The 27,680-nt window shown below is 39.3% G+C and overlaps 1 protein-coding gene and 1 pseudogene across 1 annotated transcript; one reads left to right on the top strand and one right to left on the bottom strand.

Annotated features, from left to right (window-relative positions):
* Nucleotides 1-27,538, top strand: LOC125232640 (protein phosphatase 1 regulatory subunit 12A). Its single transcript, XM_048138386.1, is given in 12 exon segments — nt 1-415; nt 2,256-2,535; nt 9,588-9,721; nt 17,153-17,325; nt 17,403-17,668; nt 17,832-19,261; nt 19,264-20,495; nt 20,609-20,746; nt 20,748-20,893; nt 20,929-21,006; nt 24,197-24,551; nt 27,059-27,538. Coding segments are annotated over 11 exon segments (4,410 nt in total). The 5' UTR covers nt 1-187; the 3' UTR covers nt 24,502-24,551; nt 27,059-27,538.
* On the bottom strand, nt 11,223-15,305 carry LOC125232639 (annotated as a pseudogene).
* Nucleotides 27,539-27,680: the final 142 nt, after the last annotated feature.

The following is a 27,680-nucleotide window of genomic DNA, read 5'->3' as shown; positions in this document are numbered from 1 at the left end:
GCAAAGAGTTAAATACCTACTTATATTAGGCGGAGGCGGTGGGGTTGCGTGGCGCGCCGCCCGCCCAGTAGCGTCCGAGCGGGCAGTGGCACCCTCGCGGGCCAGTCGGAGCCGCGCGCCCTCCGCGCTCGCTCGCGGCGCCACCACCTCACGCATGGCCCGCACGCCGGTCTAACCTCTCTCTGTTATGGACAAGCGCGGCGCCAGCGCCCGGGACATCCCGAGCATCCTCAAGAAGCCCAAGGGCCGGCGCAAGGGCGACCTGCTCGACAAAAGCACTAAGATCAAGCGCGAGAAGGTGGAGGGCCCGAAGGGCGAGGATGTGAGCGCTCCGCTGCCGCAGGGCTGCACGCCTCTCATGTACGCCTGCCAACAGGCCGACTACAAGGCTGTCGTCGACGCTATCAACAAAGACGTGAGTCCGGCACGATAGAAACATTAACATCATAACACAAAGCTTTTATCATAATTTCGTGATTAACACGATAAAAGTTGCCTGAAAGCTTCACTTAAATCATTAACAGTAGTGTTAATAGTGTTATGGAAGGTGTGGGAATATGAAATGAGAAAAGCACGAGTTTGTGCGGCGGCGGCGCGGCAGACACGCGATGCTCGCGAGTAGTCTCCGCTCCGCCTGCCGCCACATGCACCGCTGCTGCCATGTTTACAACATACAGCCACGACTGTGATCTTGTTGCTAATATAACTTTACCTGAAAGTTTCTAATAAGTATGCCTTATGGAAGACCACGCTTATACTGGTGCGCCTATGCCGAAGGATCTGCAAACAACGGCATTACATGGCTTGCACTGTAATGTTCAGTCAATATTTACACACTTGTTTCGCTAACTACCGCGCTGAGCTCACGTGGCGCTTGAAGCTAATACCTGCAAAAAATAAGGGGAAGGTTCTATTGTAAAAATGTACAAAAATAATTATACACATTTACAGTTTCTTTGTTAGTAGATCGTGACTCGTAGATTCTTAAATCATAGGTTCCTGTAAAGTAAATAACCTAGGATATTTTGCTAGTGACATGAATTAATACATACCTAGTTACCCAAGTACCTACTTAGTTAATACTTGTCGACCATTATTGGAAACTGACCTAAAATTTAATAAAATGCTTCGTAGCTCACCCAAATGCTCACCCAAAAATACACACCACAGTATGTAATAATAGTAGGCTTCGGCCCTGAAAAGTTTCAAACAACTCTAATTATATATATCAGATAATTTAATAGGCATGGGAAGGACAAGGAAATGCACCGCCGTCGGCAGCGCGATAACGTGGCCGCGGCTCAATCAATAGGAGGCATCGGTTCACAATAGCAGGGGAACTATTGTCTATGAGGCCGATTCACGAGTCGTTTATTACGTATATTATACGTTTTTGCCACGTCAACTTGTTTACATTTTGAGTTAGTAGGTAGCTGTAAAGCGCAGGCAATTTCATTAGAAAGGTAGAGCACTTGTTCATAATTTTTCGTCATTTTAATGTTAGAGGCACTTTAGAGACTATGTCTGGTTTCCTTAAGAGGAAGTAGATTATGATATAAACCTACCTATATATCTCTATCAGATATATATCGGAGCGGCCAAAGTGCTCACAAATATCCAACAAAGACTCTTATCATAGGCGGAAGGAGTGCGAGTCGATATTTTTTGTGTAGGTGTAGGTACCTACCTTGACTGCTATGATATTGTTGCGTTGTATTCCGTTCCGTTATCCGTCCTCGTCGTTGTCCTCTTAATCGTCGCGTTAAGCAAGAGAAACTGTAAATATGGGGAGGCATAAGGTACTAGAGAACTCGACACTGGCGCCCAACGTGGGGCAAACAATTGAAAAACAAAAAAATATAACAACGTAAAGAATGCTTTATCAAGCTATCTTATTATTATACCTACCTTAGTCATTCCATGTAGTACTTACTTGGAAGTTATCTCAGTTGATTTCTGCATACCAATGTAAAACTTGTAAAAGCGAGAGAATAAATATCTAATAAGTGGATTAGCTTTGGAATTCGGTGTTTTAATTTCTTCTAACAGATGGATTTAAGTTCAAGTTCTGTGTTTTGCAGTCTAGAAATGAGATATTGCAAGGACATAGCAGCAATTTGACTCAAAATGTTTAATCTGTTCTTTAAAATGTAATATTTTCAATGGTAAAATGTGCTATGGATTAACGTATTAAGTAAATTATCATAAAGCATAAATTTTACATTTGATATATTCTATTCTATTGTTATATCCAGGCCGCATCAGTCCGCGTCCGTGACCGCGGGCTCCGCTGCGCGCTGCACTACTGCGCGTCGAGCGGCGCGGGCGCAAGCCAGGCGGCGCGTGCCGCATGCGCTGACCGCGTGATCATGGCTGCTCCAGCCCTTGCCGACGCTAGAGACGCTGACGGACTGACGCCGCTCCATCTAGCGGTGGTACACGGAAATGTACCGCTCGTGCAGACGCTGCTAGCGGCCGGCGCCGATGTTAACGCGAGAGACGATGAACATCACACCGTCGTTCATTGGGCTACTGGTGAGGAAACTTTTTTTTAGTGGGGTGAATGCTATGGTAAATCCAGTAAATCCGCAGCTATAAAGAAAACTTGCCATAACTTCATTCTTTATTACATTAAGTATATTTTAAGATGACATAAGTCAATATTATTATACAATTTGACACTTAAAACTGAGCACCAAAAGTTGTCCGGGGGAAAGAACCAATTTTGGTGGTAAGTATTGAAATCATTTTTATGGTTAAACGACCCATACAACCATTTCAGTCGCAAAATCTTCAAATCAGTAACTAACTGTCAAATGTGACATAACGCGTGGTAACGTCGTGCAAACAATGCGACCGTATTGATACAATAACAAAATGTAGTCGTCGTGTGCACTCGTTACGGTAACAAAATGTGTACGAATTTGTGGCTGTCAATGTCACTGTCAGAATGACTTTTAACGACACTTTATTAGTCGACGTTTGCACACATAACGGTAACATGTGGACGAATTTGTGGCTGTCATTGTCACTGTCAGAACGGTTTCTGACAGTGACATTGACAGAATTTGTACACACATGTGTAGGTCTGATTACCGAACTGCTCCTAAACCACTGTATCCGCAAATGACAATCTGAAATACGAAGGTTTCTCAAACTGTCTTGTGAAGTTGTGGACTGGTTGCTTTGAATCATTTAAATATGAGCGAATTAAATAATAATAAACGACGACGATCATTTAAGCACTCTTCGACATATTTTATAGAAATGTGGGAAAGTTAAGAAAAGTGCAGAATGATAATACAAATAGATAAGCACTTTATAGTTACTTAATGTATTAAATATATAATTTTTAATTCTTATTGATAAAAATGAAGTGTAGTGTTGCTTTACACAGTATTTACTGTGATATTAATAGAATTTCTGTTGCGCAATGATAGTTTTTTTTCAGTACAGATGCTGCTTTTTTTAACGCAGTAGTGCGAGCAAATCAAGCAATGATTCATTTCTTGTCTGGTCGAAACTCTTAGCTTAGATTTAGGTACTGAAAATCGTTGTACGATACACGTGCGAAAAGGACATTCACAACTCGTGTCGATTTAAAACACTCCCTTCGTTCGTGTATTAATTTATCGCTACTCGTATCGATTTTCCTCTTTTCCGCACTCGTATCTACAAGTATTTTGTTTGGGTTACAAAAAAAACACATTATTTACTCTACTACGTTTTATTTATGTCTCTTTAACATTACACATTTGTAGACACTTATCTATACAAAAATCTTGACAAAAGAAGTACAGATCGCTGAAATTAATGTTGATAGTAATATTAATGACGACTACTTCAACAAGAAGTGTCAATTGTGAAATGCCGCAAAATACTAGTTGATCTATAGAAGACCATATGATCCCCGATCCTTTACAACCCAGCAGCTCGGTACGCACGTTACAATTTTTTTTAATCTTCTTTAGTGAGGGCAACTGAGTACGACGGCATATTTAATTGTTTATAAAGTTTGAGGATACCTGGAAAAAATTAATACAAGAAGCCATTTTGAAAATATAATAAATATTCACTGCTTTCGGTCACGCGTGTACGCTGCGACCATTTTGCGACCGTTTGTCGACCGTTTGGTGACCGTTTGGCGACTGTTTTTTACATGGAATATTACCGTCTTAATCCATATTTTAACAAGTTTATTGGTTTTCTAGGCATTATTATTATTATTTCAGTATAGTATATGCACCGGAGCACTAAAACTTCACCAATCAATATACATAACACGCAAACACCGAGTAGTCAATAATATTATTACTGGTTAAACTGAGGTAAATTGATGGCGCGTTGATAAATTTAGACTTATTTTATGAAATCACTCGAGCAATTTAATTGGCCATGGTAATTAGCCCACATTATATTACAAATGCAAACAATATTTATCTTTAACAAATTCTTACGCCATTACATTTTAATGTCAAATGATTTTATTTCTTTTTTACTTTGACGTCTCTGACAGTCGCCATTTGAAAAGAATGAAATGAACGAATGATTTTGGGAAAGTAGTCGCCAAACGGTAACAATGTGTGCACGCGTAGTGTGCACTTCTGTCACTTCTGTGACCATTTGTGCCTGTTACCAATCGTCCCCATTTGGGTCGCCGCGACTAAACGTCGACCGTACTGCGACTAAGCATTGAGACCCGAAGACCTGTGTGTACACAAAATAGGAGGATTTGCGTAGGAACGGCGACCGATTATGGTTATATGGGGAGACGCAGCAAGACGAACAAACGTGTCGTAACATGACCATTCAGGTTCGTTCCTGCATTTAGACATGACACAAGTGTCATACCTTGCTGGATTGGTCCGCCCCACACAAAAATATCTAATTTTGGTGGGTCGTAATACATTTTCCACCAAAATTGCATAAATTTTGGTGGTGAACAAATTGAGGGCAGTAACGTTTTTGTTTCTATTTGAAAAGTATTTATTACATGTTAAAAGTTTATTATTTCAAATAGAAAATAATAGAAAAATGAATAAAAGGCTTTATTTTTGATTTTATTTTTTATTTTTGTGGGTAGACCAATTTTGGTGGCGACCATGTCATTGAAATCGTAATTTCTCTAAAACTACTTATTATAATGAAAGGTCATTGATACATAACATTGGTTATTTATAATTAGTTATGTAACATCAGTACATAATTTCAACAAAAATTACAAAACTAAAAAAATTCACCAAAATTAGGCAAATTTCGAGTATGTTGAAATCCACCCAGTGGCGCTAACTGCCCAGCCCTGGCCTACGCCAGAGACGCCGATAACTGACGCCGCTCCATCTGGCGGTGGTGCACGGAAATTAACCGCTTGTGCAGACGCTGCTGGCAGCTGGCGCTGGTCTCAACGCGAGAGATGATGAGCACCACACCGTCGTTCATTGGTTAGTACTTACATTTTTTATCCCTGGCCAACGCGTGAGACGCCGATGTAGGAACTGACGCCGCTCAATCAGTACAAAATTTTGTCTAAGACCGTCCATCTTGGGACTCGGGGCTTCTAAGCTAGCTTTAAAGAAAAAAACCGGCCAAGGGCGTGTCGGGCCACGCTCAGTGTAGGGTTCCGTAGTTTCCCGTATTTTTCTAATAAAACATTTTTTTCAACTTTTTATTTTACCACTTTGTCGGCGTGATTGATATGTACATACATATTGGTACCAAATGTCAGCTTTCTAGTGCTTACGGGCACTGAGATTATCCGCGGACGGACGGACGGACGGACAGACATGGCGAAACTATAAGGGTTCTTTCTAGTTAACTGAGGAACCCTAAAAACCCAAATGAAAGCTAGAAATAGTAATAGAGTTTATTTCTTTCGCTCGTTGTTACTACTAAGTTTTGCCTGTGCTTATATTGTTCTGAAATATGAGACCCCTACACTACATTACCTCGAGCCATATAGAACTAGATACAGTCTGCCTCACCAGTCTCAACACGAATCCTCACATTGAAATCCCAGTTTGAATTTGGAATTTATTACACTAGAACACGTCTTACAATAAAATAAGGTTTCTAATGGCTGTTAGGACTGTTATCCACGGTAACAGCGATATCAGAGTGAGCCGTTATCTGGTCGGTGTCACTCCGCCCGTACTGCGAGCTTGCACGCGACCCATTAATTACGTTCGCAACCCAAGAGGTTGCGTATGCGCCAATCATGTGGTTTCAATTTACTTGAGTTCCAACTTCCAGTACGGTTGTCTTGACAGTTTTATAGTCAGACGATTTAATTATTTTCTAGAATTAATAGTACTTAGGTATCATCTTCGCTAGTACTGACCGTACTGGGACTGTTGCATAACCCGCGAGGTTGCAAGTATGCGTCAGTCACTGTTAATTGCACTTTCAGTTCAATCAGTTTAATATTCACGCTTCAATACTCAATCCCTATCAATAAATATCAGACGATTTTCTTTTATTTAGACGATTTTCAAGTCTAGCATAATATTTAGTAGGTATTTTTAGATTTTTTTTTTCTCTTCAGTGGGTATTTATTTACAACCTTTATCCAACCTTATCCCTTAAATGCATGATTTTTAGGATTCCGTACCAAACATGTACAAAAGGAACCCTTATGGCGACGCTCTGTCTGTCTGTCTGTCACATTTCTAAATATCTCCAGAACTACTTATGCTATCGACTTGAAATTTGGAATATTTATGAACATCGTGAACTCCTACAATCTGAAAGTATTTTTTTTAATTTATAAATATTAACTATAGAAAATGGCCAAAATGAAAGGGGGGCAAACTATAAATGACAAGTAACTGGGTCAAGTGGGGTTAGAATATGGCCTGTTAACTCTCTTAGTAAAATAAGACCCCTTGTAATGCCTTGTAGTGTTAGCAGTTGGAAGACGTCTAGTGTTGCGGAAACTTCTATTTCGTTATTTGTATGTATTAGTGAAATATTTTGCTTAATACTCTTTAAATAAAGTGGCAGATTATAACGTTGGGTGCTTCGGTCATTTCCGAACCTGTAACGTTACACGTAACCGTAACCGTTATTGTAACCAAAACCATAGTGTGTACATGGTTCGCGAACCTCCTGCGAGCGGTGCGCGTTGCTGCTCGCAGCGAACCAATGTTTACAACGTACTCATTTCAGAACCTGTAACATTGCATGTAACCGTAACCGTTACTGTAACCAAAAACATAGTGTGTACGTGGTTCACGAGCCTGCAACGAACGCAACACGAGCGGCTCACAGCGAGCCGATAATTGTCGGTTTTTGCCGCGAATCAAAGGGCGCTCGCAGTGCGCTCGTGGACGTCGAGAAGAGAGGTTGTAACAATCCGCTGCGAACGTCAAACTTTTCATCATGAGTGAATGGTCAGAGGAGAAATTTAATAGCTTCTATTGATAGACTCCTACAGGGAGAAATGGAGAATAGTGTCCTGTAGACTCCTAAATTTATTAAATATTCGAAATCGGTTGCACTCATTCGAGTGATTTTTTATAATGGTGGCCCGCCTGATGTAAAGCGGTCACCGTAACCTATGGACGCCTGCAACTCAAACAGTGTCACATGCGCGTTGCACCCTATTAGAAACTTGTACATTCCCTTTTGCTGTGTTAAGTACGCAGCAAAAAGGAGTGCACAAGTTCTAAGGAGGGTTCGGGTTACCGACGACTCAAAGGACAAAGGGAATAGTATATTTTGAATATTGATTAATAAAGTAATTTCTATATTTTATTTAGCAGTTTTAGCACGAGTAGGTACTTTAGGTACTCAAGTGTTTATCTCGCATAGAACCAGAGGCACTAAACGCCATCGTTCCTCCGTATCGATACCATCAACACTGTCGGTAGTTTTCGTGTGGTGTTCGTTCGAGTCATTAATTCACGGAACAATCGATAGTTTAGAAGCGGTTACTCGGTGCGGTGACCGTTCTCTGGCGTGATTGGCGTGAACTATTGATTGAAGAAAAAGTAAAATAGTTGTACCGTAGTTGCATGTTCCCTAGGTACCTACTTAGCCTGATACTTGTTCACGGATTCAGAAAATTTAAAACTTATGAAAGTTGTTAAGATAGGTCCATATGACACAGGATATTAAACACGGCGAATGGGGCTGGTTAATTATCTTAATCATAGTTTACTAGCTGGTGGTGGGGCCAGATTAAGTACTTGAAATGGGCTGGTTAATTACTTAATTAGATTAAGTACCTACTGACTGTTGATTTTTTTTTCAGTTTCTTATTTGTTTGACAAAATGATAAAAATTAACATGTTCCCCTCCCAGCAGCCAAGATCGTATTTAAACCCCTTAAGTACAATTAAATTCAAATGTAACAACCAAATACAAACTAGCAATCTGATTTGGGAAACCCAATGAAAACTTAGTAAAATAAATAAAAATGTAAATGAAATCGTGGAGAACAATGTGTAGGCGACAAGAAAGATAGGCACCATCCGTTTAGCACACGATTTCTCACTCGTATTCAGATTTTAGTCACGATACGGGTCTAAATAAATAATTGCAGTAGTTGCCAGGCTACTTCCACACGCTGGCATAATACCTTCCGGCTTCTTGCCCTAGACTATGGTAATACGTCTACAGTTTAAGGTCAGCTCCTATGCAGGCTTCTCAACGGATGTCCGACGGCACGGCTGACCTTTCTCTTCCTTCCACTTGCAACTGACTTTGGCCTTAGTCTAATTTTAGTCTAGATAGCAGAGCAACATAATGTAGTAGGTACTAACATTTTTTTCATATGTAAAATCTTTATGCGTAGGTACTTCTTTAAGGATATCTTGATAGAATTTTCTGCAGGTCCAGCGCTGACTCAATCCGGCATTTCGGAACTGACCTATTTACCTACCCGACCTGAACCAAACTAATCATACGATAGTTTAAAGTAGTGGTTTTATTTTATTTTACTATTCGTATGTTTAAAGCGATGGATAACGATCAAGTTTATGCGGCACTGTTGACCAAGCTTATCATAACTGTGACCTATAACTGCTAGCACTAAAAATGAATTAGTACCCAAACTAGGCATGAAACAGCCGGCTTGATTTGCACGACTGCGCTGACCTATAACCATAAAAGTTTAGGTATAACAAAGTAATGAGTAATGTTGTTATCGTGGCCATCTTGGTCCATTATTTAGGGGGAGAGACACCCCCCTAGTCCGACGGAGCGACCGAGGTACAAGGCCGTGCCCTTGACTGCCCCCATAGGCTGCCTAGGACTGGTACTTATTCAGGGAATTGTTGATTGAAAAGGCCGTGTCAGCTTGACGAGTCAATGGATTATACAATCGGGGTTTACCAGGCGGGGCGATAAAGCGATGAATAATAAAATTTACAAAGCACCAAGTCAATATGGATTGGCTTCTATCTATTCTACTGCCACTTACAGTACCCGGTGATAATGACTGCACCTCGTTTTTTCATCTTCGTAGAGCGTTGTCTCTTTCTTGCTTATGTGACGTTAATTGTCTGTGCGTTCTTAATCGCCGTTTACTGTAACTATTTTATTATATCTCGCTACCTAAACAATAATACCTTGCAATGTGTTTGCAGTGTGCGGGGAAGTAGGCGCCCTGCGAGCAGTGCTCGCGGGCGGCGCGGACGCCGCCACTCCGGACCAGCACGGCGGCTACCCGCTGCACTACGCGGCGCAGATGTGCGGCGCTCCTGCAGCCACCGATCATCAGGTTATCCCTACTTTGCAGTAAATCTCCTAGTAATCCGTATAGTATATATTAGTCAGTTGCAGAGAGAGAATTAACCCCAACCCCCCTGCATAGAAGTCTGTTTGCAGAGGGGGTCACCTATCTCAACATCTTTATACCTACTTCTGCACAAGTTTACAAATAGCATGAGTTCTGCTCTTCAGAAAATTACATGATGCTGTTCTGCCTAACATCAGGTTATGATATAAAGTAACTGTGTTAACCGTGCGTGACGTCACTTTATTATTACGTCACGATATTAATTCCATAATTTTTTTTTATTAAAAACTAATCTAAATTATCTAAAATAATTATATCTTAAAACTAACAAAATAACTAAAAAGATATTATATCTACCTACCTATGTCCCTATTTTATCTACCCACCTATGAAAGGTCCCCCAATTCTGTCCTCAAGGTTATAATTGAATGATGTACCTTTTTTACGATCCTACGAACTCATCTGATAGATGCATTATGCATTAAACATGTAGGCTACCTTGGTAATTAGGTAAAAATTAAAAATAAATGTTAGAAAATAAATAAAATTTCTTCTTTTACTATTTTTCACTTTTTCTAAAATTGCAGCGTAAGAAATACTTACATTAGGCCGTGGCACTGAAGTAACGAAACTTCGGAATTGCCAAGGGCAAATGTCATGGTCAGTGTAACCATGAGGTAATGTGCGTGTTTCTGTATAACTTTTTAACCGCCGCCTCAAATCTCTCAAGGAAGGATGGTTCTCAATTCGTCTGTATGTTTTTTTTTATGTTTGTTCCACGATATCTCCGTCGTTACTGGACTGATTTTGAAATTTTTTTTTGATTGAATTGGTCCCATTTTTCTCAGGACCCAGTTCTGATGATGGAATCCTGGAGAAATCGAGGGAACTCCTCAAATCTGAAAGGCACACATATGGTGATTTTTATGTTTTTTAAGGAACAGCATGTATTTACGTACGGAATAGTGACATTTGGTGCAGTGGAACTGCTGATGATGGTCAGAACGGAACTCCTCAAATCTGAACGGCACGCTTATAGTGACTTTGGTATTTTTATAAGAACAGCGTGCACTTACGTCCAGAACAGTGACATTTGGTGCAGTGGAACTGCTGATGATGGTCAGAACCGAACTCCTCAAATATGAACGGCACACTTATAGTGACTTTGGTATTTTTATTAGAACAGCATGCATTTAAGTTCAGAACAGTAACATTTATTTAGTTATGTTTGTTAAGCATATTGAGTTATCATTTATCAAGTCAAATTTTGTCAAGCTTCGATTTCTTATAATCGGATTCATGAGGAATTGAGGAAACTCCTCAAACCTTAACGGTATACGTATATTGATTTATCTTGCCATCGAATAATTAAAGCATTAAAATCAGTTACAAAAAATACCTACACATTTCTACATAATCCAACATTCGCAAGTAGCTTTCACCAGAAACCCAAAGGCGGCGGTTTTTTTTTCTTAAAAATTATACTCATTTATTCCGTTGTATTTGGCTGAAGTGCAGGATAATATATCAGTAGCTAAGCTTTTTGTTCTGTCTCTCAAATGACAATTGCAAAACTCAGGCTTCAGGGTAGGCCCGGCCCGCTGGACTCTAGCCGGAAAGAGAGATGTAAATAAAAATTAGGTAGTAGAAATCTACTAAAGATTGCTTTAATTACAATAAAAATGCACAGTTTTTTTGTTGCACGAAAGGAATATGATGACCTAAGTATTGAAGTGTATTCGTTCTGACAAAAGTAGGTATCAACACCACTTTATTCGGGCTAATAAACATTAATGTTTGAGTAAATATCCGTTGTCTGATAAGAACATAGAGCCAGTAATGCTCCTCGTTTTGTCACTGACTAAAAACAACATCAGTTCAGCTATTTCTTCGGGCTCTCCTATCCTATTGAGAGCCGTGCGTTCCTTGTAATTCTCCCATATAGCATCTGCATTCCGCCATCTGCAGTTTTCCAGCATATCAGTCTTCACCGGGCCGGGGTTGACACTGTTGACTCGAACACCGTACGGTGCCAGCTCTAACGCAGCGCAGCGGGTAAAATGATCTAAAGCTGCTTAGACACAGAGTATGATGTCAGTGATAGCAGCTTAGGAACGCGAAGTGCTGAAGTACTAGAAGTGTTAAGAGCTTAAACACGACCCAATAGTAAAAGTGTCTTGAGAAGCTCACGACGGGCCTGCGGCCTGCGGCCTCCGGCCCGTCGTTTCGCTTCTCTAAGACACTTTTACTATTGGGTCGTGTTTAACCTCCAACTTCCCGGACCGCCGGCGAGCCGATCAGGGACGCTCCGGGCCTTCGGCCCTACGCGGAGCTCGGCCTTCGGCCTTCGCTCGGCTCCGAAGCTCCGCGTCGGGCCTTCGGCCCGCCGCTACGCTTATTAAGACACTTGGGGTGAGCAGTTTGACCGCGTGGGTTCGCCCCGCGGGCCTTGCGGCCCGCCGGGCTCACGTGCCGGCCCCTCTCAGGTACGCTCCGGGCCTTCGGCCCTACGCGGAACTCGGCCTTCGGCCTTCGCTCGGCTTCGAAGCTCCGCCGTCGGGCCTTCGGCCCGCCGGCTACGCTTGTTTAGACACTTTTGTAAGGAAATTGTATGGGAGCACTGTCTATCCGCAGCTCGGCCTGCGGCCTTCGCGTGCTTTGGAGCACTCTCTGCCCGCAGCTCGGCCTTCGGCCTTCGCGTACTTGGGAGCCTGTCAGACACGCTCCGGGCCTTCGGCCCTCCGCGTAGTTACTGTGGGGATTGTAGGATTTGTACGGAAGTTGTACCTCCGGCCCGCCGCGTCGCGTTTTAGACACTTTTACTTATATTTTCTTGCTTGGGAGCACTGTCTGTACGCAGCTCGGAACTTGGACCGGAGCAATGACCGTCGGGCTGTAGAACGCTCCCTCAGGCTGGTAGGGAAATTTGACTTTGTCCCCTCTCGCCGCCGTTTTTGACTTTTCCAAAAATTTTTTTTTCTCATTTCTATTTTTGGCCCCCGCTCTTACCACGTGCCAAATTTGAACGCGCTCGGACCGAAAATAAAAAAAAAAAAAATTTCAAAGTCGGCCATTTTGAAATTTTGTAAATGCCATTCGATGGACCTCAGATAACTGTACAACATTAGTTTAAGCACTATTAACCTTTTTTCTACCGTTACGGAGCTATGGGGATTTAAAAAAAAACCTCCATACAAACTGGTAGGGAAATTTGACTTTGTCCCCTCTCGCCACCGTTTTTGACTTTTCCAAAATTTTTTTTTCTCATTTCTATTTTTGGCCCCCGTTCTTACCACGTGCCAAATTTGAACGCGCTCGGACCGAAAATAATAAAAAAAAATTTCAAAGTCGGCCATTTTGAAATTTTGTAAATGCCATTCGATGGACCTCAGATAACTGTACAATATTAGTTCAAGCACTATTAACCTTTTCCCTACCGTTACGGAGCTATGGGGATTTAAAAAAAGGACCTCCATACAAATTTCAATTGGCCTTCAAAGGGCGCCATTTTGAATTTTTCAAAATTTTCTTTTTGTATACTAATCTTGGGGTGGCTGTCTACCCGTGTGCAAAATTTCAGCGCGCTCGGACCATTTTGAAATTTTTCAAAAAAAAAAGTCGGCCATTTTGATTTTTTTTTAATGCCATTCGATGGACCTCGGGTGACTGTATAACATTTGTTTGAGCACTTTTCACTTCTTTGTACCGTTACCGAGCTATGGTAATTAAAAGAAAAACCTCCATTCAAATTTCAATTGGCCCTCAAAGGCCGCCATTTTGAATTTTTCAAAATTTTCTTTTTGAATACTAATCTTAGCGCGACCGTCCACCCGTGTGCCAAATCTCAGCGCGCTAGGACCATTTTGAAAATTTTCAAAAAAAAAAGTCGGCCATTTTGATTTTTTTTTAATGCAACTTTTTTCTACTCGGATACCTGTATGACATTTGGTCGAGCACCCCCGGCTATCTCTTACGGTTTAAAAGTTGCCATACAAAATAAAAGTGGCCAGTTTTCCCACATTTGTAGCACTTTTCAATTTTTTTTTATTTCATTCGAATCGAGGCCACTTGGAGATTCTATGACCAAAATTTGAGCTCTCTACGACAAACTTGAAAAATCGTCAAAAAAAAAGTCGGCCATTTTGAAAAATGACGTTGCCCTTTGTTTTTATCAAATGGGGCGGTGCTAAGGTTGTAAGATGACTAGCGGCTCGGACATTTGTCTGCATTACAACGTCATATACTTTGAGAATGTTGCCTTCAATCAAGGAGCCTTGCCTGGAAATTCCGGCGTTATTGATTAGTACCATTATGATATTAAAAATCTATTTTTAAATTACTGAGTCGATTGCTACCATTAGCGACCCATAAAAATGCATATGAAGCTATCAACGATTTTTAAGCAGCTATTACCGATTGTGTTATAAGTATGAGTAATTACCTGAACGCCCAGCGAGTACACAGTACAGCAACACCTAGTATAGTGGCATAGTCCACAGGTAACGGGTAATTTATTAAAAACATGTTCAGCATTGTCATCGAAGATTCATTCATTCACGTCTATCATGCCCACTAAGAAATAAAACAAAATGAAATCACAAATCAAAACAATTATATATTGTGTTATTTTAAAACAAAACAGTATTTTTCAAGCTTAGAAACAACGTAACTACTTATTTAGGAACGATCGGTCATACCTTCTCATGGTTTGTAATAGCGATTTCTATGAGTCGTTGAAAGAATATGTAAGCACTAACGTAAAATGTAATACCGACCCATATTAAACAACATTATTATTGTTATTTTATTATTGTTGTGGCTACTAAACACTTTGTTATTACGTGATATTTAAAATTTTTGACATAAAATCAGTTTTTATGGGTAAAACTCCTTCACAAACAATGTCTTACACAATATCCGTTTTCCAAAAATATTGTTATTTTAGTAAACTTTACAACGTCAAAAGAAGAAAACTAAGTACAAATGTGTATGTCGTTAATAGCTTTTTGAAAAAAACTATTATTTGGGTCTCAAATAATCTATAAACATACTTATGTTTCTAAAGAATAATATTGTAAAAGAAAGAAAAACTTAACATGACGTTATAGTCATTACCGACCTATGGGTCGTTGATAGCTGCTACTACTAAAACTGATGAAGCTATCACCGCCCAAATTTAATTTCATGTTTTATGTATGTTAAAGGATGTTTTTTAACAAATTGTGATAACCAATCTATAATTTATAAATGACTGAATATAATTAACAACAAAAGTAAATGTAAAATAGTCAATTGTTAACATAAACGATACGTCTAGTTTTCCGAATTCTTCGATGGTCTGTTGGACTATGGTGGCAGCCTGACGGTCGTCGGCAACGTCAGCTGTGATGACGAGGGGTTGTGGTCCAGACTGGGCGCACAGCAGCGCGACGCGTGCGAGTTTGTCCTGGTTCCGGCCTACGACCACGACGCTCGCCCCGTGTTTAGCAAACAGCACCGCGGCAGCCGCGCCGATGCCGGAGCTCGCGCCAGTCACCACGACAACTTTACCGGAGAAACTCATGATGGCGACTGCTTAGTAAAGATACCACGAGACGACTGATAGTGATAACATAGAAACCAAAAATTGCAACATAGTTGCTTTTTTTGATAAAGTTAATCTTATATACTTAGTTTATTATGTCTACTGAAATACCTACTGATTCGACATTACATGATTAGATTAAATTCAATGTAATATTTCCAAGCCTATTGAAAACAGACACCTTATGCAGTTTTCAAATGCATTATAATTGTTTTAGACGACTCTTTATACTTCTTTTATTTCTTAAATGGGTGAATAAACTTTTTCTTGCCTGTTATTGTCATGGTTACGGTCCCCTGAGTCACGCTGGTTTTATGCAAAATTATGCTGCTGAAATTATGCAAGCATGCATGTAGTCAAGTCAATGTGTGTACTTAGGTGGCAAATTAAGGAAAGGGCTCGTTAACACCAGAAAAATGTGTGGAGAAAACCGTCTACCCAAAAAGACCGTCTACTGAATATAACTTTTGTATTTATATATTTATCACTTCATTCACTTCTTACACTTCCGAAGGTATACCAGTTTTTCATCCTTAATCCATTGGTCTTCAATAGATATCCCTAGGACGAACACTAGTTAACAACAAACTTGATTCGTGTTTCGAACTCGACTACTTATCGAGTTCAACAAGGTTACGCAAAAAATTAAAATTAAATAGAAGCAGTTGGAATATTTGTATATAATTTGTGTAACGTGTTAATTTAATAATCGTTCTTCCTATCTAGTATAATTAATGCTCTTAAAACGCGTTCTATTTATTGTTTTATGTCCTGAAATATATTAACTTCGAAATTGTGCCTAGTAGTAGTAGTAGTAGTAGTAATACACTTTATTGTACAAAGATAAGAACACACACAGTAAAGAAAAAAAGAACACACACATCATTTGTACAAAGGCGAACTTATCCCATTAAGGGATTTCTTCCAGTTAACCTTAGAGCAGTTAAAGGAGAATTGGAGATGGTAGACGTTCCTAAGCTAAACCTATACCTAACCTACAAACTACAGCAATATAGACGTTATATCATATAAATAAATACGTTATACATAATTGTAATACAGTTTTATGACTACCCTACATACATACACAATCTACCTAACCGCAAACATCTTTTAGATTAAGATATTTAAGATGCGTCCGAAAGCCATAACTTTTTTAAATAGTCGGAAAGACCGGCATATTAAGGCACCTTTTTTAGCTAGGCTTTATTGGAAATAAGTCGAGTTTAAACGGGTGTTGTAGGTTAATTTTAATTATAAGTTTCGGCTTTGCTTTTGTTTGGACCTGAAAAAAGAAAGTTATCAATCTCATTTACGGGACATATGACGGTCTTGCCTTATAAATAGAAAAATGCTGATATGTTGAAAATATCAACGTTATTTGTTTTAATATCTATCACATTACTCCCTGTTATTACAGAATATAACAATGAACATGATTTTTTGATACTTATTTCCGTATGAAATTACGCGACCGTACTCCGTACTCAGCGCGTGGGGACGGTCAACCCGCCGAGCCTTAAAAAAGTGATTTTTATCACATTAGTTTACTTTAATTCACCAAAGTATTATAAAAGCTGTGTAGAATATAAAATTTGCTAGCCCATAGGACCATGCGGATCACTCCAGACTACTTTAATAGTCTAGTTTTATCCATTCAAACTTTATTTCAAATAAAGTAGGTCGGTCTTGTCCGCACTGACCTTATCATAATTTCGCATAAAACCAGCGTGACTCAGGGGACCGTAACCATGGCAATAACAGGCAAGAAAAAGTTTATTCACCCAAATGTAAATGTGTTTTATTAAATCCGTAAATTTTGTCGGCAGAGTCGAGGTGCGGCACTTGAGGTGCTCCGAGCGCTGGTAAAGGAAGGTGGTGCCCGAGTGGACGTCCGTGACGCCGACGGCCGCACGCCGCTGCTCTGGGCCGCGTCCGCTGGCTCCGCCGCCGCTGTGCTCGCGCTCCACCAGGCTGGGGCTAAAGTTGACGATGCTGACAGGTGGCTAACTTGATAACCTTCTTAATACCTTCACACCGCTATAAGACTTGAATAGAATGTTTCATATTTGTGAACAGAGATGGACTAACAGCACTACATTGCGCCGCAGCGCGCGGACACACGGAAGCATTAGAAACGCTAGTCGGCCTTTGCGGCGCTCGAGTCGACGTAGCGGACTCGCACGGCTGCACGCCTCTTCACTACGCGGCCGCGCTGGGCCATGCTGATGCCACGGTGGCGTTGCTGCAGCATGGGTCGGACGCCCATCGCCAGGACCGGCGCGGACGTAGTCCCGCCCATACTGCAGCTGCTAAAGGACAAATTGAAACTGTCCGAATACTTGGTAAAGAAAGCTAATTACTATCTCTAGAAAGCGTATATTTCTACTTACACTTGTAGGAAATATAACTCATACAACTAGTACAAAACATCCAAGAAACAAGTGTCTCTTAAGTGACAACAGTTCACTCTTAAGCTTATATCTTGATATTTTTATTTTATTGCAGGAGCGAGAGGTACGAATTTATGGCTGCGAAACTCTAAAGGCGATTTACCATTGCACGAAGCTGTGGCTTCCGGCCGTAGGGAATTAGTGAAATGGCTCTTAGACGGGCGGCCCTCCCAAGTCAATGCTACGAATCATGAAGGCCGTACTCCGCTGCACATCGCAGCGGCCACAGACAATGCTGATCTTTGTCGCCTCCTGTTAGATCGTGGTGCTCAAGTTAATCCCGTGGCGAGGTCTTCTAAGAACGAACCAATGACACCTCTAGATTGTGCGTCAACGCGCGGCCATAGATCCACTGCTAAATATTTGCAAATGCACGGAGGTCTCCCAGCATCGAAATTAGGAAACACAGAAATTGTCATTGATGGCGCTACAATAACAGCATTACCAACACGTAGGGTAACTAGCACAAAAATTGATGTACGAGATAGGATTAGGATAGAAAAGAGAGAAGTCGTCGAGCTTTCCAGTCCTATCCCTGATAGAAAACAGGCGAGGAATAGGATGGATAGTGACAGTACTAATGGTTCATCATCTGATGATAAGAGACCGAGACGACGGTCGGATAAAAAATATACCAGTAGACATCAGGATAGACGAAAAAGATTAATAGAACCTCAAAAAAGTTTTAGCGATGGTTATGATACAGAATTGGAAGGACAAGCAAAAGACGAATCACATGATCGAAAACATAGAAAAGGCAGTAAAAAGAATAGGTCTAAAAGTGAACCCTCAAGACGAAGTAGAAGTAACTCAAGATATCGAGGACGTCATCGGTCTGCATCTCAGAGTTCATCTGGTTCAGAAACTTATCCAGAGAAAAAGAAAAGTAAACGGCATCGAAAGCGTGGCAGAAGGAGATCAACTTCCTCGTCAGAAAGTAGTAGTTCTGAATCGAGTGAAAGACGAAGTACAAAACGCAAAGGTAAAAAAACCTCAATACATATTGAGAATGACGATGAAAAACAAAGCGTCAACATTGTAAAATACAAAAACGCCGATAATTTACAACGCTCTGAAACAAAAGAAGATATTCCTGCGTTACCTCCAACAGGCAGTGAAATCGCAGAAAAAAAGGAATCAGATAGAGAAGACAAACAACTGGTTATAAGTAAGACACTCAGTGAGACTGAGACTGACACCTTATCAGTAAAGACAAATATGATTGTTACGGAGGCACAAATACATATGGAACGTGAGTCAAGCCAACATGGAAGTTCAGAAATTACAGTGACTGTCGATTCATCAAATAATGTATCGATTGAAACAGCCAACCTCTCAGTAACGCATAAAGATTTAAATGAGGAGGCCAAATCAGCGTCAGATGTTGCGGTCACAAGTAGTGTAACTGAAAAGCACATATCAATGATACAACTGCTGAGCGACAATCTTCAGGAGAAAATACTGCAGAAAAGTTAACAACTCAAAATAACCAATCAAAAGACGAAAGCGCACCTTCAAAGTGTGATCCGGAAAATAAAAACAAACAATCTGAGGAAAACTCTGGCTTAGAAACTCAGGCAAGTGATGTACAATCAAAATCATTAGATGGTGATAAAGATCCGTCTCCAGATTCAGCTAAAAGTGACAAAGAAAAGTCAAAAGAGACTTCATCAAGTTCCAGTTTAGAACGGACTAGGAAAAAATCGTTTCAAGTGTTGGCTGGTCCGGAAGAATTATTACTGCAAAGCAAAGACGCAGGAGAACTTGCCACTACGTTAGATATTAGTTCTGAAAGAAAAGATTCGCGGGACAAAACTAGCTCTCCAACAGTGTCTTTTGCTAATAAAGATGAGGTTTTTGAAAGTAAAGACTCAGGTAAACAGCCTGATCATCTAATGGGCGAGCAGGTGCTTCACGGTGAAGTGGGTCCAGGGAGTGGTAGTGCAGATAAAAAGGTAAGCAGTGAAAGTACTTTAGCGAGTGCTGATGAAAAACGAAAAGAATATTCTTCCACGACAGCAACCGGCAGTAGCAACGAAATTGCACCGACGACAGATAAGGGTTTGATTACAGTAATTGACGACAAAACTGCAGCGGAAGATCGCGCTGTTCAACAAATCTTGTTAGGGAATACCTCAGATGACATCAATTTACCTTTACCTGTTTCACCTAAACGAAAATCATCTAAAGACAGCCAAGGAAGTAGTAGAAAAAGCAGTATTTATGAAACCGAAAGTTATAAAGTACTATCCGATATTGCAAGTGTTACTGATATTAGCACAGGTATTCTTAAAAAATCTAGTAAAGTTGACGAAGGTTCATTAGATGACGACAAAGAAACGGTTATCAAAGATTCATATGGACGTGTCGCAAGTGTTAGTGACAACGAGATATACAGTCACTCTGAGGTGAATGGGCGTAGAAAACGATTCCGTAAAAAAGGTAGAACTAAAAGTCGTATAACTATCAGATCGAAAAGTGAGAATTCAGAGAGGGGGTACGAGTCCAGTGGATTCATGGATTCAGGGTTTGAGCCAAGTCCTAGAGCAGTTCAGCGCCGAATAATGAGCCCACGTCTTGCAGCTTATTACAGGCAGAGGAATGCAAGCGGAAGATATTCTGGGAAATCTGACAGCAGAATTCCTGTGAGAAAACCTGGAGATAAAAATGCAGTGGATATGAAATCCGTTACTCAGCGCATTCAAACGAATATGAGAAGGTAAGTAGTAAATTATTAGCGAATAGTCAATTATTTAAGGTGCATGGGTGCCGGAAAAACCCCGGTTGTAAAGGCTGTTGTATTGTACATAATTGGTGTTATTTTAATTGCAGATATTACTGCGAAAGAAAGATCTTTCAACATTTACTGGAGCTAAAGCGTCTACAAATCCGAACAAGTAAAACCAACGAAGCGGTTCTCGTGAAGCGAGCTATCGACGAATATAACAAGTCGAAGCTTGGCGAGCGTGGGTCTGGGCACCTACAGCAGCGTAGACTACTCGTTCAGCAGCTTCGAAAAGTTCCTCTATGAAAGTCTTCGGAAATTACAGAAAAGTGGCAAAAGGCACTTGGATAATCTGCCCGAGAGGCCAATAGATTTTGACTATGGCGAGAGAGTGAGCTGTACAAAATGAGTTCGATTCCTGATAACCCTTGCCTCTGCACGAGCAAGACTCATCGATGCTTTCACGCGGTTCACGCCTATACCGGCATACCTTGCTCAGCTTATAGTAAGTGCCAACATTTTATTTGCCACAAAACACATCATTACCCCTATTTAAATTTAATTGCCAAGAGTAGCACTAAAACTTTAGTAGTTCATGTGCTCTGCCTACCCCTTTATGGGATACAGGCGTGATTGTATGTTTGACGACCGGTCTGGCTCAGTCGGTAGTGACCCTGCCTGCTGAGCGGTGGTCCTGGGTTCGAATCCAGGTAAGGGCATTTATTTGTTCCTGAGTCATGGATGTTTTCAATGTATGTATTTATCTATATAAGTATGTATATCGTCGCTTAGCACCCATAGCTACAAGCTTTGCTTAGTTTGGGGCTAAGTTGATCTGTGTAAGATGTCCCCCATATTTATTTATTTATTTTATTATTTGTTTATGTATGTATGTTAAATTTAATTTTAATTTATGTAAGAATTTCCCTATTAGGGTTCCGTAGTCAACTAGGAACCCTTATAGTTTCGCCATGTCTGTCCGTCCGTCCGTCCGTCCGTCCGTCCGCGGATAATCTCAGTGACCGTTAGCACTAGAAAGCTGAAATTTGGTACCGATATGTATATCAATCACGCCGACAAAGTGGTAAAATAAAAAGTGAAAAAAAATGTTTTGTTAGGGTACCCCCCCTACATGTAAAGTGGGGACTGATTTTTTTTTTCATTCCAATCCCAACGTGTGATATAATTGTTGGATAGGTATTTAAAAATGAATAGGGGTTTACTAAAATCGTTTTTTGATAATATTAATATTTTCGGAAATAATCGCTCCTAAGGGGAAAAAAAGGGCGTGTCCCCCCCCCCTTTAACTTTTGAACCATATGTTTAAAAAATTGAGATAGTATGTAAGGAGGTGTACCTACGGGTAAGCGAGAGGGAGATATATTCCTTCCCGCGCTTCCGCGCTCGGCGCGATTTGCTCTGGGTTTCAATAATTATTATTAAATTTATGCCCCTGTTGTACACTCTGCTTTTCACTTCGATTGCGAGGAATTAATTATATTTTTCTCGGCAATTTACACCACGAAATTATCATAAAAGCGAAAGAACATAATACATAACCAACTCCCGCCAACTTTTTTTTTCAACATGTAATCAGAGTTTCAGACGCTTGGTTTTTTGCCACGTCAAAAATTTTTTTAACGATAAGTAATCGAATCTTATTTTATTTGATTTACTAAATTTAATGAAAGAAAATACGGAATTCTAATAAATTGTAGCAAAAGTAAAATTGTGCAATATTTTTTAACTGTTTGTCTCTTGAGACCGATTTCCTTAGTCTTAGGCCGGCAACAGACAGTCTTAAAATTCATAATTTGATAAAATCATAATCAGTACAAAAATCAGATCGAGTGCACGGAGTTCCATACAATTTCGCGACTGTTCACACACACACTCTTTTTTTTAAGATTATGAATTTTAAGACTGTCTGTTGCCGGCCTTAGAAGAAAATTGTACTTTATGCTCTAGAACATAAAATGCGATTTTATGTCGTCTTCGCACTACATTTCATTTCATTTATTTAATTTCAATATAAACTTACAGTTTAACACCAAAACGTTTACATGAGACTACAAGTCCTTTTTATAACTAAACTACATAAAGGTGCACTTTTCAAGCATGAGAAGTGAAAACGAAATTTATTTGTTATACATAATTAATACTTCGTTTAAAAAAAATTAAAATACAACTTTTTCATCTAACAATTAAGTAACTGGTTAAAAACGTTGCGTTTACTTGGCTGTTCTTCATATTACCTTGGTCCCTACAGTTTAATAAAAATATAAAAAAAAGTTTACTGTAGCGGGAAAGCACTGTGAAATTATTTAAAATACAGTTTTCAAATTGTTTTAGCAATTAACTATATACGTACCTACTTATATTATGGTTAGTGTCACGAAATATGTAGTTTATTCTAATTTGTTTTGTTGTGTAAATAGTTACATATTAAACTGATAATGAAGCGTGTTAAATTTTCTTCTAAGGCCGGCAACAGACAGTCCTAAAATTCATAATCATAAAAAACAAGAGTGTGTGTGGACAGTCGCGAAATTGTATGGAAATCCGTGCACTCGATCTGATTTCTGTACTGATTATGATTTTATCAAGTTATGAATTTTAAGACTGTCTGTTAAGACTATTTTAAGACTAAGGAAATCGGTCTCAAGAGACAAACAGTTAAAACATTGCACAATTTTATTTTTGCTACAATTTATTAGAATTCCGTATTTTCTGTCATTAAATTCAGTAAATCAAATAAAATAGGATTCGATTACTTATCGTTAAAAAAAATTTTGACTTGGCAAAAAACCAAGCGTCTGAAACTCTGATTACATGTTGAAAAAAAAAGTTGGCGGGAGTTGGTTATGTATTATGTTCTTTCGCTTTACGACAATTTCGTGGTGTAAATTGCCGAGAAAAATATAATTAATTCCTCGCAATCGAAGTGAAAAGCAGAGTGTACAACAGGGGCATAAATTTAATAATAATTATTGAAACCCAGAGCAAATCGCGCCGAGCGCGGAAGCGCGGGAAGGAATATATCTCCCTCTCGCTTACCCGTAGGTACACCTCCTTACATACTATCTCATACCGTTCAGGCGGAATGCGGAATTACTGAAAGTACATAAATTTACTAAGTTATAGTGATTTTTTCCATACGTACATAATAAACAGCATTGGTACATCAATTTCCATAAGAAAAAAGTAGATCATGTAATTTCTATCTATGAGAACTGAGTGGCGCCGCTGCAGAGCATGCTCTGCAGCGGCGCCACAATAAAAGCCCATTATTTCATTTCCCGCTATAGGTACAGTCATAACATTAAGCGTACATACTGTACGTCTTACGAACATCATTTTAACATATAATTAGTTGAATTTCATTAAGGTGGCGCCGCCGCAGAGTAGCACACTAAAAAATATGAAAAAAATCACAAAAGTAGAACTTTATAAAGACTTTCTAGGAAAATTATTTTGAACTTGATAGATTCAGTAGTTTTTGAGAAAAATACGGGAAACTACGGAACCCTACACTGAGCGTGGCCCAACACGCTCTTGGCCGGTTTTTTTTTATTAACCACTCACTCCAGGCGCGGTGAATACGTGGCAAAAATAATTACTTTCTTGTTTACTTAATAGTAGGTACCTGACTCATTTGTTCTTTTCCACATACTAAAAGCTATGTATGTTTCCAGTACCCCATAAATGGAATCACCACACAATGCCCAAGCCAGCAACAGCGGATCCAAGTACTAAAGCAAAAGGATTCCTGCCAAAAATAGCTTCAAAGTCGCCATCAAGTTCGTCGGGCAAGGCTCACGTCACTCTGGAGGTGTCCCACGGCTCCGAACGACAGCTGATCGCACTGCCAGCAGAGAAACTCGACAAAAACAAGAGATACTACGTCACATTCACTGTGAAAGGCTCAGAACCGCCATCAGATAACGACAACGGGTCACCTTCCTCCAACAAAGCTAAAGCAAGCGTACGAAGTGGCTAATTAAAATTTCCGACGATTCATGATGATTCTCAGTCCTTACTCACTGCCATATTACACTGGTCAAAAAGAGAAATAAAAAAACAAAGTGTGATGTAAAGCTGCATTTTTGGTATGTTATTTGGGGTCCTTGGGGGAATGTAGGACTATATTTTGCAAGCAAAAAAATGGTGTGCTAACTTCGTAATTTAAAAAAAAAAGTAAAAAAATCAGACCTTTTTTGGTATTTGCCGTTTTATTAAAAAACTATGCATTTTTGGTCAAAAGTTGCTTTGTAATGTTGAAAGCGCATTAAATTCCAAACAGTTTGACATCTTTTGTATCAATGTCCGTCAAATATTTTTAGAGATATGAAGCGTCAAAAAAGAACATTTTTCCCCTTTCTATGAAAATATTCATTTTGCTAATATTTTGAGACAGATATCAGCAAAACAACTCAGGCTATTACATAAATTGTAAAATAAAAATGTAGAAAATTTCACTAGCTTTCATTTAAGACCAAAAGTGTGCCAGTTATTTAAAAAATAGGATTATATCGTAAGTCTAGTATAACTGGATCAGAAATAATCGGTGGATGGTAATGGCCAAATGGGATAGTTTACATATATTTACAGGAGGTGTAGCGGAGAATGAATTATGATTATTTGGGGGCTGTTCAAGTATTACTCAGTCACATATTTGCGTATATCAAATCAACATTTATTTAGTCAGTTAAGTTTACGGTCAAAAAGACCTCAGGATCGACGCTTGGCGGAAAAAATATTTACGAGTAGAAAACCCTCATTAATTGAATCAGATTGTTTCGAAATTGTTCTTGTACGGACTGGTTTTTAAAGCATATCACTGAGGGTCAATAACATCGATGCAATCTCACGAGCGTTGTCGTTTGTCGTGGACGTGCCCGAATCATAGTATTCTCCGTTTAACGAAATATCAGTACATAGACTACATAGTATGTGTTGTATTGCACGCGCAGGTCTCTCACCGCCGCGCAGGTGTAGTCGAACCATAACTCGACAGTATACACTGAGGAACAGCTGTCTTTTTGCGCTGTCACTAGTTTTGCGTTGTCACTACATTTGGCGAATCTTCTAGCCAACAGGTTTGCCCTTACTGCGGTGGCTCGCCTCTGCCTTTCTATGTCCTCCTGGTCTTTTAAACTGGACAAGATGTGACCAAGATATCTGACTTCGTGTACTCTCCGCAATTGAACTCCATCAAGCAAAAGAGGTGGTACATGTGTGGGCATATGTGCTGCCTCCATGAGCATAAATTCAGACTTGTCCGGATTGTATCTCATGTTATGCTGGCTGGCGTATCTCTCGCATTCTGCAAGTATCTTACGCATAGCTCCCACAGATGGTGCTAGTAGGACCATATATTATCGTCTGCATATGCGATGTGATTTATCATTTGCCCATTGATGGAGCAGCCAACCTCGGTACTGGTCAAAGCCTGCGACAGCCCATCCATGTACACGCTGAAGAGAGCCGGAGACATAATGCCTCCTTGTCTCACGCCACAGTTTAGCCCGCTGGCTGTGGACAGAGTTGACTTCCATCATACTACGTTCTTCTGCTGGGAATACCACTTCTCCAGTATCTTAATAATTGGCGTGGGCGCTTTCCGTTCCCGTAGTTTATTCCACAGCAATCGGTGGTCAAATACAACTCAAGTGGACTTTCTATCACTACAGGAGTTGTGCCATCAAGATGCAGAACCAGGATCCTCAAAAAGGAAAAAGTAAAATGTAACTAATTCTGTTTTATTTTTCTAATTTAGGCCACTAGGTGAGTGTTTTATTGTTGTATTATTGTGTCGACTTTTTGTTTATGTTATACTAACAGGTAGTTTTTAAAATATTCAATAATGTATAAGTACTAACCATTATGGGCCCTTTGTTGTCTGATATAATAAATAAATTAAATTAATTTACTAAACTTCAAAATTTTACTGTATTTTATTTCTTCATTAGTAATAGTCAAATCGATGCAAAGTTAGCTTAGACAATTTTATCAGATAAACGGATATCAAAGAAAGTAAGATCGAATAGATAACACTTTCAACCTAAAACTTTTAGCGTAAACTAATACCTTAACCAATCTACCAGACTCTTGGCTTCTCTATTTATAGATTTTTTTTTTGTTTACCAAAGTAACTATTCTTCTTACTGACTTTTACTTGCACTAAAACTAAAGCAAAATAAATTTATACAATGTTGTATTGCAATATATATCATATCATGAAGTATTTTGCAGATATTTGTCCAAAAATATTGGCAAAACGCTACATTTTATAAATGCGTCAAAAATTAACCTTTTTTGACGCTTCATATCTCAACTTTTGACCAAAAACGCATAGTTTTTTAATGAAAAAATAAAAACCAAAAAAAGTCCGATTTTTTTACTTTTTTTTTAAATTACGAAGTTAGCACACTTTTTTTGCTTGCAAAACATAGTCTTACATTCCCCCAAGGACTCCAAATAACATACCAAAAATCCAGCTTTACATCACACTTTGTTTTTTTAGCCGATTTTCATGTAAGATTTGACCGGTGTATATAAAGATGTAGGAAGATAAAAAATATTGGCAAGTAATTTTGCACCGTGTAGGTACCAAAGGTACACGTGGATTTTATTAGCTATTTTGTTGAAAATTGTGATTTTGATTGACTGATCGATGCCGTCCAGTAGTACAATGTGAAAACATTCAAAAGGAACTTAACATCTATTTTTCTAACAGTATTAAACAGAAATATTCAATATTATATAAATTATTTATAACGATTTGAGTATACATAAATAACCGTTTATAGTAGTTCGAAATACCTATTACGCAATATGTTTTATTTTTACTAAATAGATGTCTTTATATGTTTAATTATATTACAATACACAAATCGTGCGATTGTGTTGTCTTCCTTTACCCGAACTTATTTAATTATTAGCACAATTAATATTCTAACAAAATGCTCGACATTTTGCAAGCACAAGTGATTGTTAATACTCAATTACTTAGATACCTTATTGATGATTATAAGTAAAACAACTATAAATACGTTTTGTTATTATTTCCTGTTCACGTAACCCTATCAAACCCCAGTTCACGTTAGCAAATAGCAAACAAGGAAAACCACAAACTGTGTTAATTAAGTATAATATTCATTATTTACGAAATGATAC

The sequence above is a fragment of the Leguminivora glycinivorella genome, chromosome 13 (genome assembly GCF_023078275.1).
Source record: "Leguminivora glycinivorella isolate SPB_JAAS2020 chromosome 13, LegGlyc_1.1, whole genome shotgun sequence".
NCBI classification, from domain to species: domain Eukaryota; kingdom Metazoa; phylum Arthropoda; class Insecta; order Lepidoptera; family Tortricidae; genus Leguminivora; species Leguminivora glycinivorella.
Note: the sequence above shows the minus strand (reverse complement) of the source record. Positions and strands in the feature narration are given on the sequence as shown.